The 16,656-nt window shown below is 43.9% G+C and overlaps 1 protein-coding gene across 5 annotated transcripts in view; it reads left to right on the plus strand.

Annotated features, from left to right (window-relative positions):
• Positions 1-16,026, plus strand: part of BRD8 (bromodomain containing 8) — a 28,995-nt gene extending 12,969 nt beyond the window's left edge. For all 5 annotated transcript variants that reach the window (XM_081848597.1, XM_081848598.1, XM_081848595.1 and 2 more), the window contains 13 exons: positions 398-603; positions 974-1,066; positions 2,439-2,507; positions 2,774-2,951; positions 3,260-3,364; positions 4,669-4,713; positions 9,575-9,874; positions 10,241-10,714; positions 10,896-11,038; positions 11,989-12,078; positions 13,650-13,718; positions 14,826-15,056; positions 15,585-16,026. In XM_081848597.1, the coding sequence (XP_081704723.1) occupies positions 398-603; positions 974-1,066; positions 2,439-2,507; positions 2,774-2,951; positions 3,260-3,364; positions 4,669-4,713; positions 9,575-9,874; positions 10,241-10,714; positions 10,896-11,038; positions 11,989-12,078; positions 13,650-13,718; positions 14,826-15,056; positions 15,585-15,591 (2,010 nt within the window). In that variant the 3' untranslated portion in view covers positions 15,592-16,026. The remainder of the gene's footprint in view (positions 1-397; positions 604-973; positions 1,067-2,438; positions 2,508-2,773; positions 2,952-3,259; positions 3,365-4,668; positions 4,714-9,574; positions 9,875-10,240; positions 10,715-10,895; positions 11,039-11,988; positions 12,079-13,649; positions 13,719-14,825; positions 15,057-15,584) is intronic.
• The last annotated feature ends 630 nt before the right edge of the window (positions 16,027-16,656 follow it).

Here is a 16,656-nt window from a genome sequence, read left to right on the forward strand (position 1 = left end):
AAGGGGAAAGTAGCAGAAACTGAAAACCTCAATCGTTGAAAAAGTCTTGATGGAGAAGAGTGGGCTTTGCCATCTGTCAAAAGTAGGAGAGGGAGGAAAATACACCTGCCTTTTGATAGAGGTGTCACTTCTGTGAAGGCCCTGTGACTTGGGGTGGGGGAAATGGGACAGGATCCCCTCTGTAAATCTCAGCAAGCAGATAGACTTGTTTGGGGAAGTTAGTTGAAAGGCATTCTCCCTAATCATGCTTCCCTAGTATGCTAGGAGCAGATGTTTGTTCATATAGCTTTTCCTTTTCCTCTGCTGTCCTCTTTGGCAGCTGGTGCAGATGCTGTTATTGGCAGCTGCACCTTAGTTGTGCTACTTGATTTGCTGGAATCTTCATCTTGTATCTAAGGGTGAAGAGGATGAGGAGGATGGTGCCAGTGAGGCTGCCAGTCTGGAAGAGCCCAAAGAGGAAGATCAGGGTGAGGGATACCTCTCTGAAATGGACAATGAGCCCCCTGTGAGTGAGAGTGATGATGGCTTCAGTATCCATAATGCGCCTTTGCAGTCTCACACTTTGGCTGATTCCATTCCCAGCAGCCCCGCCTCCTCACAGTTGTGAGTATTGGTGAACCTACAACTACTCACTAGATAGCCCAGAACATGCAACTAGCCTGCTGAAAGTTGAGACTAACTTTGTCCCTTTGTACAGTGGTATGTAGTGTGAATTAGCTGAGACCCATGCAATGTTATAGTCATCATCTTTTATTACTTCTTGGCTGTATGGAGAAGCCTCAAGGTTAGACTTTTGCTTGCTAGGATACCAGCAAACATTTCTTTTCTTTTTTCTTTTTTGTTAACTTAGATAAATTTGAAGTAGGAGGGGATGGATGTTGGAGATTGTGGTTAGTTGCTAGGCCATAAACTGTATGCTTTGCTTTAGGAGTCTTTGGGTGTCCTTTTCTGATAGTTGCCTTTTTTTCTTCAGCTCTGTTTGCAGTGAAGATCAGGAGGCTATTCAGGCCCAGAAGATCTGGAAAAAGGCTATTATGTTAGTTTGGAGAGCAGCAGCCAATCACAGGTAAATCAACTTGCATCCAGTGTCCAAGTATGTAGAACAGGAATGGGGAACCTTTTTGGCTCCATGGGCCAGATCTTTTACCAGGATCTGCCTTATGGGGCAAATTTGACAGGTTGGCAGGGCTATCCACCTGTCAAAATCCCTTGTGCTTTGTGAGTCTTCCTGTGCTCCCCCTTTTTAAGCTACTGATTGCAAAGGCTTAAAATGGGAGCAGGAGGAGACTCAGAAACCCTTTTCCAAGTCTCTCTGCAGTTCCTATTCAAGCCTCCAAGATCGGGGACTTAAAAAGGGTGGAGATAGACTTGCAGAAGGCTTTAAAACAGTGTCCACGTTCCTGTTTGAGTCTCTGGAGCCACAAATGGGAGTTCAGGAGCTATCCTAAAGTCTTTGAAGTAACTCTTGGGATTAAACTGCTGCCTTGACTGCGTGGACTAGTTCCCTGCTGGGAATGCGTAGCCAATGCAATCAACTGATGTCACCAGTGATGTCAGCTGATGGGTGTGTGGGTGGCCATGGTTTGGGAGAAATGACCTGGCAGTTCCTTACCCCAGTTCCAGAGAGACTGCTGTATGTGTCTGTTGTACTAACATTCTTTCTAGAAGAGGCATTTCCTTGTGTGAGAGAGAAAGGGGAATGCCTCTTTTTAATAGAGTGTTTGCCATCTGCAGTCCTTAGAAGTACTTGCATTTAATTTTTTTAAAATCTCCCTGATTAATTGGGCATCTTTTTAGTTGATTAAATGCTTAGATTAATATATTTTAAAACTTTTAATCAATTAAATGTTGCAACTCTAGGCATTTCCATGCAAGCCTTTAGTACAAAACCTGGCAAACGCCATGAAATTTTGAAAAACTAAGCTGTCAAATTGAAACATAAACCCTCAAAACATGCCAGGTACTGATGGCTATGGGAGAAAACTGAAAAGGTATTGAGTGATCTTACCACATTCTTCCAAAACCAATGGGCATCTGCAGCAGAATTCTGGTAGCCTATCTTCTATGTTCAGCGGGTGTCATATCTTTGTGTGGTGCAATTCACAGTACATCCATCTGACTGCATATCTGCTACTGTTCTATGTGTGTATTTCTCAAGTCCCAACTGCGCTTTGCCAGTTTGATGGAACTGGTACAAAAATATGCATATATAACACTGGTATGTAGTTTCCTTTTTGTGTAGCTCCAGTCATAGAAGGTGGATTTTCAGGTGTATAATTCTCTTGGCTATAGCATATTGAGCAGATGAGTGGAGAGCATGTTGAGAAACAGTTCTGTACTTCTGCATGTGGAAGTTGTTACTTCTACTGACCTTGCATGTACTCAAACTTTCAGTAGCTAGTCCTGTGTCACTCTCTTACACATTTTTTGTTGCACAGGTATGCCAATGTCTTCTTGCAGCCCGTGACCGATGATATAGCTCCAGGTTACCACAGTATTGTACAGAGGTGAGTCACCAGTTTTTGCATTAGTGTTGATGCCATCTGTTACAGATCTGTCCTGGACGTCAGTCAACCTGCAGATTTCAGACACTGCCAGCATATACCTGGGACAGTCTCTTCAATCTAGCATTAATAAAGTTGATCAGGTACAATGACCAGATTCTTGGCAAAAGTGGAGGAAACAGCTAGTTTAGTTCTTTTTAAATAAATTTTTAGATTGTATTAATAAATTTGATTTCTTTGGTAACATTTGTCTGGTGTTTTATTGACAGGCCAATGGATTTATCAACCATTAAGAAGAATATTGAGAATGGGCTAATCCGGACCACAGCAGAGTTCCAACGTGATATCATGCTGATGTTCCAAAATGCTGTCATGTACAACAGCTCTGACCATGATGTATACCACATGGCTGTGGAAATGCAGCGAGATGTCTTGGAGCAGATTCAGGTAAAGCCACAGTCGGAAGTTTTCAGTGGGGCACTGTTCCTATCCTGATGGGAAGCACTGAGTACACTAGGGAAGATGCCTGCTCGTTGCGGCATCTTTATTGTCTCATTAGCTTTTAAGATCCGCTTGGAGGTTAAACCTGGTGTCTGACCATCCCTGCATGATTTACCATTCCTACGATCAATCAAAAGGAATGCAGGCTTAGAAACAAACCAGTAAACTGAAGTTACCTCCATTGTTTCTGTAGCAAGCCACTAAACTTGCATTCATGTTGAGAACCTTAATAGCTATTATGTGGTTTCTTGCAGCAATTTCTAGCCACACAGTTGATCATGCAGACGTCTGAGTCTGGGATCAGTGCAAAAAGTCTGCGTGGACGAGATTCCACTCGGAAACAAGATGCTTCAGAGAAGGTGGGGGCTAACAAGAACCTTTGATTTGTTTGGGGGAGGTTGTTTGAGGCATTTGATAGATGCATCCATTTGAGGGGGAGTAGAGGAGCTTTGGAATCCTTCATTTAGAAGTCTCATTCGGAATAGAAGTGGGCTTACCCTTTCAGTTTAATTAATAACAAAGATGGCTGTGGCAGTCCCTCTCCCTTGCCCCCATATCCTGCGTTTTTCAATATCTAGTACACTGAAAAATTAATTTGTCCTTGAAGTTGAGGATTGCTACCAAATGAGGAGAGCTGGCATTTCAGTGTGAAGAGCAGCTCTATTCTGTTATCTGAGTGGTGGGTTAGAGACAGAGAAGTCACTTTTCCAAAACTTGAAGTCAGGAGACTTTACTTGAAGTCAGGAGCCCAATTGAGACATGCTTTTTTGGTTTAGACCAGGGGTTCTCAAACTTTCTACCCCCAGCACCAACTTGAGATGATTGAACATTATTGAGGTGAACCAGTCAGAAAGTAGTGGTAGAAGGAGGAAGAGCTTGCCATAATTGGCTAGCAAATTGCTGTCCTTGTTGTTGCAAGGAGTTCCATAGCTCACCTTTCCTCAAGCTAAGTACAAACGTTACTCTGCAAGTATTGTGGCTGTTTCCCCATGTTAAGCCAGATTCACTGATTCAGATATTCTAAGTGGAGAAGTCTTTTTCTTTTATATTTTTCCCTTTCCACCTGCACCTGCATTTTAAAGCAGTATTACCCATCTCTTCTTATTCTCCTTTCACACTCAACTTGTACTTATTTCCCCACCAACTCAAGCTGCCTGTTTCATTCCTCTTCTCTGGTCCTTTTACATTCACTTGTTCCTATAATAGCTTTCCTTTCTTAGACCCTTCATTTTTATTCCCAGTTTGTTTATTTTCTTATTAGTATCAATAATAATAACAACAGTAAATATTAATATATTATCTTACTTTCTAACTTCCTTCAACACCTTTTCTGTCCCTTTTCCCTGAGAGGAAGGAGACCTTCTTTACCTCCTCCCCACCTGAACTTTTCTGCCTTCTGATTAGAATTTGCTGGTGCTGTCTTTGGTCCAGCCAAAAGGCTATAGCCCAGTTACGAGGCAGGGAGGCAAGTGAGGAAGCACAGGGGAGGCTGTGACACTGAGGATACTGGAAAGTGGCCCAAGGCCCTCTGGTGGGTCCTAGACCATGGTTTGAGAAACAGTGGTTTAGACTGCCATGTTGTGTTGTCTTGTTGTCTTCCTGTGTGTGTGGATGTGTATATTTCCATCAAGTTCATTTGCTACTTCTGTTTGTCTTTTAACAGGACAGTGTCCCCATGGGCTCCCCTGCCTTCCTCCTTTCTCTCTTTGTAAGTACTTAATGATTACGCTTTCAGCAGCACAATAACAATATGGGGACAATGTCTGCATGATATGGGGCTTTCTAAGATTACAATCAGACTATGGTCATGTTTGGGTTGCTGAAACATAAGAAATGTCTCTACCCCCTTGTGCTTCAGTGTATTGTTTTGTGATTGAATGTCTGGGGGAAAGTGGGGGACTTTTTGTTATTTTTGGCTGCAGGCTGCTCACTTCCTTTCATTTCTTCAGTCTGTCTCCTTACATTCTGGCTTTGGGTAGATCACAAGACTCTACATTTAAAAAGGCAACTCTTGCTTAGAGGGTAAAGTTACGCACTAAAGTCCACATTGCAGAGTAATATCCTTGGCTTGCGGCTCTTCCCTTGTTTTCTCTACATCTCTATGTTGGATTTAATTATTCACATCTAGAGCTTGGTTTCTCCCTTCGTAGCCCACAGGACTCTCAGAGCAGCTTTCTGTAAGACATAACACAACAATAAAATTGTGAAATTATTCCGAGAATTGCAGAGGAAAAGATCCCCAGGAGGGGTTGTCTCAGTAACAGCTTCTCCTACTGTAAAGAGAAATCTAATTACATATGAGCTACTGTTTCATACATACTTATTGCAACAGTTTGTGTTGAAGCCTCCTCCAAACTATGGGATAGTTCTAGACAGTGTACATTGCAAGAAGACTAAAAGACAGTGTTTTGTTTCCATGGATGCAGCCATGGTCCTATAGTAAGAAAGCTGCTGTTCTGCCCAAATATGTGTTTTGGCAGGTTCATCCTCCACCCAAGGGAATGTGGGTAGGGATTGTTTTCTAATGCCTATTTATTAAAGACAGAGAAGCATGAGGAAAGGCAGCCAGATGGAGTGGGCAGCAGATGGAAGTGATCTCTCTAGCTTCCGTACATTCACAGAGAGCCGCTGTGAGGACATGCTAGGGAGATAGTGGCAGGGTCACCCACCTGGAAGAGAACTTCTGTAAAGAGCAGCAGTTGATCAGGTATGTTAGCCAGCATCCTTTCTGCCCACTGAAAGAAATGACTTGGAACTTTTCACATGCGGCAAACACATCATCACATATGCCAATGCCAAAAGTCCACTTTCCCCTTTCCCCTTTTGAGTTCACATGCAAACTCTGTAGCTGGTTTCATAAGGTAGTCCTCTGTGTTTTAGGAAGGCAAGTGGTACTGCCTGTCTGTGCAGTCAGTCTTTCCTGGCAACACAGATGGCAGCCAGCAGTCTTTCCTTTTGCCACAGTCTTGCTAATAACAGTGCCTTCCCTTCTCTTTGCATTTTGATTAGGATGGGGGAACCAGAGGGCGGCGTTGTGCCATTGAAGCAGATATGAAGATGAAGAAATGATGCTGAAGATAAGAAACAGCCCAGTCTTTGGTGTCTGGACCCAGGAAGCAAAATGAGAACCTTCCTGATCCTGAGGATGAAATGGCTATGGACAGCGAAGGGCTGACCTGTCAATAAAAAAGAATATCTATCATCCTGGAATGTGTAACCTGGGTAATGCCAGAAACAAGAGAGCAGCCCCACTGCCTGTTGTAGGGCAGCAGTATTGGGGTCCTATTAGTGTCCTCATATTAGCTAGCAACTGGTGGCTAGTACGTACTGTAATGTGAAGTGTACAGATTTTTTGTATTTGTGGAGTGTAAATGTGTATAATAAACTGTCGTAGAGAATCCTGTAGAACAAGGTGTGCTGGCTGCATTGATTTATTTACATTACCACCCTCTCTAAGAAAAACTTGTTTGTAAAGACCTACACATACTGTGAATCAAGATTTTGACTACATAGTCCAAAATGGCAAATCCATCAGCTAGATCAGACCTGCCAAGCAATTTCAAACAGGTCTGCTAACTCACATCTTCCAGCCCAGGTGCTGAAAAAATAGTTACCTCTGCTCTTCAGAGATCAGTTGCTGAAGAGCAAAAGGAAACAATTGTATTTTCCATGGCAGTTTGGGTCTTTCTGGAGGAGTTTGAGCTGGTCTATCAAACCCAGTTCTGTGATAGATGAGTTTCTACCTGTCTCTGGGTGCAGGATAGTCACGTCAACGTTGGCCATGGCCCTCTGCTGGCATGTGGTAGTCCAGTACTGTCTCTCTTCATTGGCAGAGGTGTGCATGCAGGGTGTGCTATGTGTGCCCAGACACACCCTAATGTTTCAAGACATGAGGTCATAGCAAGGAGGAGAAAGCATGGAGCAGCTATGGGGGGAGAGACTAAGGCAGAAGTGGGGAGGAGGGAAGCAGACAGAGAGACAGAATAAAAAGCCTAGAATGGACCTGCAGTTTCCTCCTTACTTGCTGTTGCTGCTGGAGCTAAGTATCCCACCATTGCTTACAGATACAGATGCAGGCAGAAGCTGCAGCCTTTTTTCTCTTGCCTGTGTCTGTCTCATGGCTCCACCACTTGCCTCCTTCCTAGGACAGGAAGATGACGAAACCATAATCTGTTTTGGTCAGTTTGGTTTAACTCATCTGTTTAAAGGTCATGACATTTCATTATCACGGCAGCAAAAATTTGGTATTTTTTGTTAATAAAAAAGTTACATTTTAGTTTCTTCAGTTTATTTATCAAACAATGTCCTTTATGATTATGTATTCAATAAATATTCATCCTTGGGGGGAAAAGCAAAAACCCTGCATGCACACCCTCGTTAAATCTGCTGCACACAGCTATGCTCATTGGTAGAGACTCTGCAAGGCAGGGATGGGGAGTCTGTGGCTTTCCAGATGATGTTGAACTCTTGTCAGAGCTGACTATTGGTCATACTGACTGCACTTGATAGAAGTTGGAGTCTAACAACAGAATCTCCATGCCTGATCCAATATCTTGGATAAGTTTCCCTTCCCAGCACTGCTACTTAAGTACTCTTTCTCCCTTGCCCACACTTCAAACTGGCGATGCCAAAGACTGAAGCTATGATTGTTTAGGTCTTATGGGGACAGCCAGCAGCTGGTTTATTTACATTACCGCACGCTTTCTAAGAAAAACTTGTTTGTAAAGACCTACACATACTGTGAATCAATGTTTTGACTACATAGTCCAGAATGGCAAATCCATCAGCTAGATCAAAACTGTCAAGCAATTTCAAACAGTGGTTCATACCTTCTGGGCCCTACATGTCATTGCTGGCTGCGGACAGAGACAAACATGCTCAGAGAAATGGATGTGATTCTTCCCCTTTGTACAATAGGCTACATTACAACTGTGTGGAAGTTTCTATACACCTACACCTGTCCTCCATACAAGCAAGCAAGACACATTTTAACCCAGCAGAAGCAGTCAAGGAGGGCACAGGAAAATAATAAAATATTTATATCACACCACTCTGGGCGGCTTCCAACGCATAACATAATAAAACGTTAATAACAACAATCTGATCCGATATAAAAAATCACAACTTTAAAATAGACAACCTATCAAACAAAGCAACAATCAACAATCCATCAGAATCTAATAATACACAGTAAAATTAAACAACGGCAAATAATAATTAAACAGTTCACACATACCACAATAGAGAATATACCAATCTATAATCAATAAAAACAACAGCAAATCACAATGCATGAAAACCATAAAACATACAAAACCATGTAAAAGGGTCAAATTGAAAAACACACACACAAATTATAAAGCCACACACACACAAACATCCCTGAAATCCTCTCTTCCGAGCTGCTGCTGTTCTCAAAGTCACAGTCTGGGAAAGGCTGGGTGGGGCAGATGGAAACACCAGTGCCTGAGTAGGAACAGAAAACCCATGAGGGATGTGGGCTGAGGAGGGGAAGTGGCTGAGGGAGAGTCCTGAGAGTTGGATGGAGCCCTGGGGAGACCCACCTAGGGCTCCTCAACCTCAGCTTCTCCACCACTTCTTTCGACCATGAGATCTCAGCAAATACTTCAATATGTTGCTTCAAAACATATGTCTACTAAAATTTATATTGTCACCAATGGGAGTAAAATAAGAAACCATCATAATGTTTTAAGACATCCTCGGGTTTTGTCAGCAAAAATGACTTACTGATTTTCTCCATCGTGAAGACTCTTTCAGGGATAATCAAAAGAATAACTGGATAATCACCAGTTAAGTGATCCCAGCATAAGCAATACAATTTCCCCAGGGTGGTGTTAACGGAAGGCTTCCATGACTTTCACCTGCATTCTCATGCAGCATCTTTATCTCCTCCTCCTTTAAACCTAGATAAAATTTCGAGATCTTGACTTCTAGACACACTGGATTGTAATAAGGCAGTGGCTTCCAACTCTTTTGCAAAATTGTGCTATCAATGGATTGTAGTTCTTGTTAGAAAGGATCTGCCTTTTCTATTCGCCTTACATTGAGAAATCCACCTCTCCTCCTTTACTTATTATGCAGGAACATTGGAAGCTGCCTTGTACCATTCTAGCCAATTAGTCCACCTAGATCAGTACAGTCTGCGTTGATTGGCAGTGGCTCTTAAGGGTTTCAGGCAAAGGACATTCCTACCCGTACTTGGAGATACCAGGGTTTGATCCTGGTCCCTCTGCCATTGAGCCACTTCTGCGTTGCCCTGTTCCCAATCCCTACTGCTAGCAAACCTGGTGATATAACCCAAGGCTTCAGCAACCCACTCCTGGCTCACCATTTGGATTGCTGTGGGACTTGGCAGATGTGCAGTGCCACATAGACAATTAGAAGCTAGGGATAATTTTTGGTTACAAGTCACAGCTGAGAGCATTACCACAATAGATTTCAGGGTTTGAACTTGGCTCCTTTACTACCTGCTCAAACACCTGATCGGATCTGAAGCTAGCATGTGAGCGAGTGACAAACCCTCTTCCCATCTCGTGTACCTCTTGTAGATGGGTCACGTGTGGACCTGGCTGGAGTCCAAAGAAGAATTCTTCACGGAGTCTGAGAAGAGCAGCAGCTGCCAGTCTCCCCAGGGCTCCACAGGCTCTAGCTCAGACCTTGACCTGGAACTAGGCTGCTGGAGAAAGGGGGAAGAAACTGCTGAGGAGGAGGTTGAGGAGAGCAGCAGCCAAGAGGAGGAGAGTCAGCTGGGAACAAGTGGTCCTTTGGCATGGGAAGATGCCAGTAGAGGGGACCAAGAAGAGGCTGGGAGGTACAAGCAGGATGCTATCTTGAGGTTCCTGTCAGAGGTATGGCAGCTGATGGGTGCAGTTGAGGAAAAGGTGGAGGTGGTGGTGGGTGACCTTGTCAGTTAGAGGGGACTGCTGAAAAAATAGTGCTCCCAGTCAACGTGGCAGACTGGCCATTTCTGTATGCAGTTGGGTAAATAGAGATAGAGGTTCAGGATAAATGTGTTGACAAGGGTTGGTGCCTGCCCTCTAATTCAAAAGTGGAAAGGTGTCTTTGCCCAAATGCACTTCTATTAACACGCCCATGGAATGTTATTCTGTGTTTTGGCTGTGTTTGTCTATGCCAGTTCAGATCTGCATATAGTTCTGTAATGTCACTAATTCTGTAATGGTCTTAAGCTGCTAGCCTGTCACCCTCTCTTCCAGGTAACACATTTGATGGAGCCCCTTTGCATTGGCAGCACATACCTGGCCCAGGGTCCACAGGCACTTTGCAGTGCTGGGGAGCAGCCTGGAAGGGGATTGCTGGATCATGATGGAGACATAAAGGGATCTGTGATCCACCAAGAGGAGGAAGTGGCTAAAGGAAGTCAGCTTCAGGTTCTGAAAAAGAGAGCTACTTCCCAGGGAAGGGGAAAGTTGGCATTTCAGGTCTCAGAAGACTTGCCAGTTATGAACTGGGAAGCAGAAGGAATGGAAGAGCAACAGGATCTGTGCGAGGAGTCAGGAGACTCTCAGATTCAGGATGACAATCCTGATGGGGGTTTGGGAAAGAAGATGCTGCATAGCCTTGTGGAAAGCGCAGGAGAAACAGATGAAGATGACTACTCATTAGAGCTTACAAATGATACTTCCTTCAGTTGGAGAACACGGAAGGATGGGGTGCCACAAAACATAGGGGTAAGTGGTGAAACTCTCACAAGTCGAGTTTTAGGACAAGTCGAGTTTTCAGGTGGGGTGGAGAAAAGATGGACCCACCCAGTTAGAATCCTTGTATCTTGGCATCGTGGGCATCTGGCCCTGAGTTTGATATTCCAATTGTTACTGCCAATTCAGCTCATGCCTATTTTGTGTTCACCAGGAAGTGGCTGCGGAACGCAATGAAGAACAGGCTGAAGACTGGAAAGATTGTGACTTTCACCTGAGTTACAGCAACGATGACTCCAGTCCCTATGGAACACCCTTGATGAGCTCTCCTACCACAAGTACAGCTTCTTTGCCTTTGTGAGTAATGGTGGCACAAAGCTCAGAAATGGCACCATACCTGCTCTTCAGGCTTAGTACTTTAAGTGTAGCCAGTCATCTTGCCATGCAATCATGCACAGGTCTACTCAGAAGTAAACCCCACTGAGTTATGTGGGCCTTGCTCCCAGCTAAGCTTATATATAGGGTTGCAGCCTAAAGCTCTCTCTAGAAGAGGCGTGGGGAACTCTTTGTTAGGAAATAACTGGGGAATTCTAGTTAATCCAGATATTCCATGTGTGGAGGAAACTACAAAAGAAAATGAAAAACGACTGACTGCCTGAATTAAAAAAACATGAGGCTGACTCACTCTGTAGTCAAAAGGGCCCCCAGCAGAGTTTAAAACTAAAATATATGCAGTGTTTGCAAAGCGTGGCAAATATAGGTTGTTAGACCTTTAAATGTCCCAGTATTAAGCACTGGGTACTAATTGTGTTCCCCTGTCTCTACCACTTTCAGAGTTAATAGAGCACAAACCTTCGTAAGTTTAAATGCTTTACTTATATTAAGTAAAGGTCACACTCATGCATCAATCAAAGCTACAGCAAAAACAACACAGGTAAAAACTTACTGAGTACAAAATATGAAAAGGGTACCTTCAAGCATGGAGTTTGGACCGGGAGCGCCAGCCTCATGTGTCTGGTCAGTTGCATGGTTCAAAAAGAAGAGGGAGAGAGGAGCAGGAAAGAAACAATACTTCCCTCCTCCCTGAAGGTGAGGGGGTGAATCTTAGCTGTGGCTTCTCTAGAAATTTACAGTTCTGTGCTCCTTAACCCCTTTATTTACTAACTTTCATTGGTAAGTTGTACAAATTTCTTTTTCCATCAGGGGCTAACAAACCTTAGCTGCACCACTGGTCCAATAACACATTTCACCCCACCAGTGTCTTTTTCCTGATGGGAATAAATCTGTTCTGTTTCTTATCTGTATAGGATGCGGCTGAGCCAAGATGACCCTCTCCAGCAGCATTTGCTTTTCAAAAAAACTCTGTTGTCCATCTGGAAGATGGTGGCTGGCCACAGGTGTGTTATTCAGGTTTATGGAGGCGAAGAGGACTAAGGGTGCATCCACAGTAGCACATCTTCACGGCTGCTTGATACTAACCATTCAAGAGCTGGTGCAGGTCACACAGCATCTTGCGATTTGTCTGTGTCTGCATGCCACTTCCTGTGAGGGTCCTCTTCTCCCCCCAATTTAAGAGATGCAACCTTTTGCACAGTGTGGTCTAGACTGAAATCTCCTGCTGTCCCACTTCCTGATACTGCAGTTTTCCTCTTTCAAATTGTTTCATTTCTTTGAGTGGTGTAATGTTGCATCTATACATCCAGTAACCTAGGCACCTTGCTTATTGCATTTACTGCATCTGCTAATTTTTTTAAAATAGCAGAAATTGTATCAGACTTGCTTCATGATCCTAAAATCCAATACACTCCTGAGATTATCACCCTGGGGTTTTTTTTTTGGCAAGCAGCATCAAATTTATCAAGGTGTATTTGGGTAAAGAGGAGCGACTGCCCGTATCTGGTGGTTATTAAGAGGGTGAACTATGTGTGTAAGGTGAGGGGAGGGTTGAAATTTAAGAGGAGGAAATGTATAAATAGAGGAAATGTGCCACAATTTAGTACCGATACAGTGAGAGTAAACCTAAGACTTTAAAACCTGTGTGGAAAGACCAGAGTTGGATACTGAGGGAGTCAAAGCTCGAACAGAAAAATGTTGTGGATCATGCTCAGAGAGAACTGGTGAAAATATGGGGGAAGACGCTGGGATCCCAGGACTGAAGCCCGGAGGAAATGGAGTGTCCTATATGTATTAGCGTTAGGAATGTTGAAAGCAACCTTATACCAAATCAGACCCTTTGTCCCTCTAGCTTAGCACTGTCTACTCTGACTGGCAGCTATCCTCCAGATTTCAGACTAGGGACATTTTCAGTCTTGTCTGGAGACTGAACTGCAATCATTGCAATCATTGCAACCAAAGCAGATGCTCTTCCACTGAGCTACAGCCCTTCCCCATACAGTCGTACCTCTGGATGCGAACAGGATCCGTTCCGGAGCCCCGTTCGCATCCTGAGTAGAACGTAACACACGTCTGCAGGTCTCATTTCACCACTTCTGTGCATATGCGTGATGTCATTTTGAGCGTCTGCGCATGCGCGAGCGGCGAAACCCAGAAGTAATGCGCTCCGTTACTTCCGGGTCACCGTGGAGCGTAACTTGAAAATGCTCAGCCTGAAGCATATTTAACCCGAGGTATGACTAATTATAATTGGAAGATGGAACAACAGCTGAATGTGTCCCTTTTTCTCAGCCCATCCTGGCCTGATATTCTTGGTCCGACATTATGCATACACAGCATTCAGAGCTGCCCCCTGTAAAGCACAAACCTGTGCATGGTTCTACCCTGAGCATTTCACCCTTCCTTTCTAATTGTTATATTGTGATTTCTTAGCTGATTGACTTCCATCTGCCAATCACTGTCATCCCCACCAGTCATTCTGAGATACAGAAAAGGGTGTGGCGTGAAGTCAAGGGATTGTGTAATGCACATGGGGAAGCCTATTTAGCTCTCTTCATCTCTGTCTCCCCCTTAGATACAGCGGCCCCTTTCTGAAGCCCGTTTCCGAGAAGCAGGCTCCTGGTTACAAAGATGTGGTGAAAAGGTCAGCTGAAAAAGTGGAGGAAGAGCTGGTATGGAGAATAAGGCTGTGGAGTGGTACAAGTGGCAGGGCAGCTGCAAGCATTATTGGATGACACAGCATTTAAACCCATTCCAATCTGGGTTCAGGCTTGGCTATGGGACCGCGTCATCCTTGGCCACCTTTACAGTGAGCAGGGCAAGGGTAGTGCAGCTTTGCTCCTGCTTTTCTGCCTCTCTGCTGCTTTTGATACCATTGTCCATATAGCCTCTTGGACTGGCTCCATGGAATGAGAAATGGGGGGGTTCCAGTCCTACCTACATTGAGAGAGTACTTTTTGGCCCCTTTTGGTGGTTAAATTATGGGACGCTGCCAGGCACTATTTTATCCCCTATGCCATTGAATACCTATATGAAGATGTTGGGAAGCGGTCATCAGGCATTTTGGGGCCAGATGCCATCAGTACACTTATGACACTCAGCTCTATTTCTCTATAACATCTGGATCAGGAGAAGCCTGCCTGGATGCAATGGTGGGATCGATGAGGTCCATGAGTCAGTCTCCCAGTCCCTCCCCTTACCCACCCAATAATTATTATTGATTGAAAAGCAGTGAGGTAGAGGATGGGATTGGGACTTTAGTACTGGGGTAGATTCCCTTAACATGAATCACTCCCCCAGAGGCTATTATTTAGATGAGAAAAGACAGTCGCCTGTATTGTACCCAACTTCCTATCTGCCCACTGTGGATAATAGCAGCTTTAGTGTGTGATTTATGTATTAAGAAGCAGTATGGGTATGTGAAGGGTTAAACCCACCCCAAGAATCATCATAGACCTGATCCAAATTGAGGGAAGGGGCTGATTTCAACCAAAGAAAAGTATGTTGGAAGATTAAATCCACTGTACAACACAAGCCAGTAACTGCCACCATCTACTGATGGAGGAACATAATTCTTACTCTAAGGATTGGATATTTCCTTTGAGAGCTATCTGGGCTACCAAGTTAAAATTCTGCCAGTTTCCAATCTATAACCTCCCAAATCCTTCTCCAAGAGACAATGTAAATTTCTTCTTAACAACTTGGCCAGAATGACAGACAATTGCAACTCACTTCTCCCTCCTTTCTGAAGACCAGCCGATCTTTCCTCCATAAAGAGGAGCCTCTCCAAGGGCCGCATTCAGAATATGGTGCAGTTCCAGCGGGATCTCATGCTGATGTTCCAGAATGCCATCATGTACAATAACTCCAACCACCATATACATCGCATTGCTCTGGAGATGCAACGAGAAGTCCTGGAGCAGCTTCAGATGCTGGGCGAGGCACTCCTGTGCTCCGAGGAAATGCAAGGCTTTGTGAGAAGGTGAGAGGATTGTGTTCAAAGGGGAACAACCACATCAGCCTCCGCTTTGCCATGTTCCCATACCTGTAGGGAACAAATGAGTGGAAATCCAACTATTTATTCGCAGGATGTTATTGGGTAAGGCATCTCTGCTTGTGTCTCCCAAACATGAGTGCTATTCATCTCAAGGTAAAAGCCTCTTCCTTAGATTTCCCAATAATGAGTAGAATTTTCTGCCAACTTGCAGGGCATATAGATGATTAAAAATTCACTCGGCTCCCTAAGCAGGAACATAGGAAACTGCCTTATATCAAGTCAGGCCATTGGTCTGTCTAGCTTATTATTGTCTATGTTGACGGACAGTGGCCCTCCAAGATGTCAGACAGGGGTCTCTACCAGCCCTGCCTGGAGATAGATGCCAGGGATTGAACCTGGTACTTTCTGTGGCCCTTCGTAATGAGGTTTGTGTAGGCATAGATACAGGCTATTCTGGAACATGATAAATTCCTAGGGAACTGGGAGATTTACTGTCTTTCTTTCAATTTATAGATGTTGAGGAGCCAGAAGAATCAGGCTAGTCCAGAAGCCGGATTTCAACCTTGATACCTTCAGTCTGGCTCTACGGAAAAGTTGTTAAGATAACCACAGTTCAGCAGTCTGATGCCCCTCCACTTCCCTAAGAGCTTTTGTTATCTATTATATGTCTCAAAGTATTAGTCATAACAGATTTATATGTATCAGAAAAGTCAGTTTTTAGACTACAGATACTATGTTTTTTCCTGTTGTTTATTCCTGGAACCGTGTTGTTTTGTCCTCACCCAGGAGTCTCAGTTGAAGTTTAATGGATGAAAAAGAAAGTTAAAGAACCAACAAGCCATAGCACAGGCAAGACTTGTTGTCCCACAAAGCTAAGCCCCGTTTTTGGTAACAGGCACCAACAAGGGGCTGTAGAACGTACATTTCCAGAGAATAAATGTTATGTTGTGTATAACCATTCCAGAACAGTTCTGTTCTAGATTCTGAAAGATTTTTTAAAAATCTGTATTGGCTTCCTTTTTAGAAAATTCTAAAACTGAAAGAGCATGCAGTTATCTGCAAACATTATTTTGGAGGCAAAAAAACCCCAAAACCCTACATGATGCCACTGTTAGTACCCAAGCAAGGTAGCTTTGTTGGTTTCAACACTGGCACAAATTAACTCTATTCATGCCTCCCTAGCAGAACACTACTCTCTGAAGTCGCATCCATTGTACTCACCTTTACCAGTTACCAAGTAGTTATCACTAGGCGTGGCCTAATTTGGGAAGGGCGTAAGAGATATTGGGAGTTCTCCACCAATAATGATAAATTATTTGTGAATGCCTGATATAAAAGGAGAGGAGCAGATAATGACCACGAGGAAAGAAAAGGGGAAAACAAATACCATAGCACGCTTCACTTCACTTCTACCTGTGAAAACAGGATCACCTTTATGACAAGACCAGGTATAATGACAGCAGCTTTGCAAAGTGCCAGGAAACTGCTAGACTCTGCCTCTTCTCTGTCCCACAGAGTTTGAGCATAATGCGGCAGAAGCTAAAGTTGGACTGGTGAGAAACTGTGTGTGTGTGACTGACGGTGA

This window comes from Podarcis erhardii (assembly GCF_964252035.2).
Source record: "Podarcis erhardii genome assembly, chromosome: 2".
Classification (NCBI taxonomy): Eukaryota; Metazoa; Chordata; class Lepidosauria; order Squamata; family Lacertidae; genus Podarcis; species Podarcis erhardii.